This window comes from Argiope bruennichi, chromosome 10 (assembly GCF_947563725.1).
Source record: "Argiope bruennichi chromosome 10, qqArgBrue1.1, whole genome shotgun sequence".
Taxonomy (NCBI): domain Eukaryota; kingdom Metazoa; phylum Arthropoda; class Arachnida; order Araneae; family Araneidae; genus Argiope; species Argiope bruennichi.
Window position 1 is genome coordinate 16991161 of NC_079160.1, and position 1113 is coordinate 16992273.

The window sequence follows — 1113 nt, forward strand, 5'->3', positions numbered from 1 at the left end:
ATAAGCAGATGAAATCAGCTGCAAGTGATGATAGCAGAATTGAGTAATCTGGCAGCAGAAATCACAACAGAATTTTGTGCGATTTCAGTATTTTGAAAAAAAATTGAATTGAGAATAAAATTTAAAAAATTTGTAGTGGAAAAAAGTAGACTAATTCAAAAACAAATATTTCAAGAAGCGTTGGCTAGTTTTATTTGAAATACTGCTAACAAATATCGACTAAAGATTTTAAAACCGTTCATTATATTGCCACGTTTTTATAAGAAGTCTTTTGGCGGAAAATCAAAGATGTCGAGAAAAGATCTTGCTCGGGAAATTGTGCCACGAATTTTGGAAGGCAACTGGTGGGATATATTTGACTATCCTGAACGTATCATGGACCAATTATTCGGCGTTAACTTATTCGAAGATGACCTGCTCCCAGTAGGGGGTCAAAACGGAAGATGCCGAAGGCAAATCAATATTGCTGATTCAGGAAAATCTGAAGTTAAAAACGATAAAGACAAGTTTCAAATAGATTTGAATGTCAGCCAGTTCAAACCAGAAGAGTTAGAGGTGAAGATTGCTGATAAATATGTTGTGATCCACGGCAAGCATGAAGAAAAAAGCGATGAAAATGGATTTGTGGCCAGAGAGTTCACCCGTCGGCATATGTTGCCAGACACTTGCGATGCTGAGACTGTCAATTGTTCGCTCAGTCCAAATGGAATGCTCACAATATTAGCACCAAAGAAAGCGAACAAACCGCCATTAAGGGAACGCAAGATTCCTCTCAGTATTAAAGAAAAGAAAGCGATGGGAGATGCGAAGTAATCTTTAAATTTTGAAAGTAAAATTGAATGTTTGGGATACTAAAAATGATATATGAAGTTTTTGTGCATTTTATAAAGCTTTAAAACTATGTCATGTATTGAAATAAATTAATTAAATTAATTCTTTGAAATATTATAGAAATATTAGTTTTGTTGCATATATTTCATTGAGTAATTGGAATCAGATTCAGTACAACACTGTTGGACATTTTTTTTTCTTGTTTGACGATAAAAGAAAATAATTGAAAAATCATATCGAAAAAATGCTAAAAGAATGGCGAAATAAAAACATACAGACTAG

The 1113-nt window shown here is 33.3% G+C and overlaps 1 protein-coding gene across 1 annotated transcript; it reads left to right on the forward strand.

Annotated features, from left to right (window-relative positions):
* The first annotated feature begins 288 nt into the window (after positions 1 to 288).
* On the forward strand, positions 289 to 813 carry LOC129987448 (alpha-crystallin A chain-like). The gene has a single exon (XM_056095431.1). It carries the CDS (start codon positions 289 to 291, stop codon positions 811 to 813), a length of 525 nt encoding a protein of 174 aa, XP_055951406.1.
* Positions 814 to 1113: the final 300 nt, after the last annotated feature.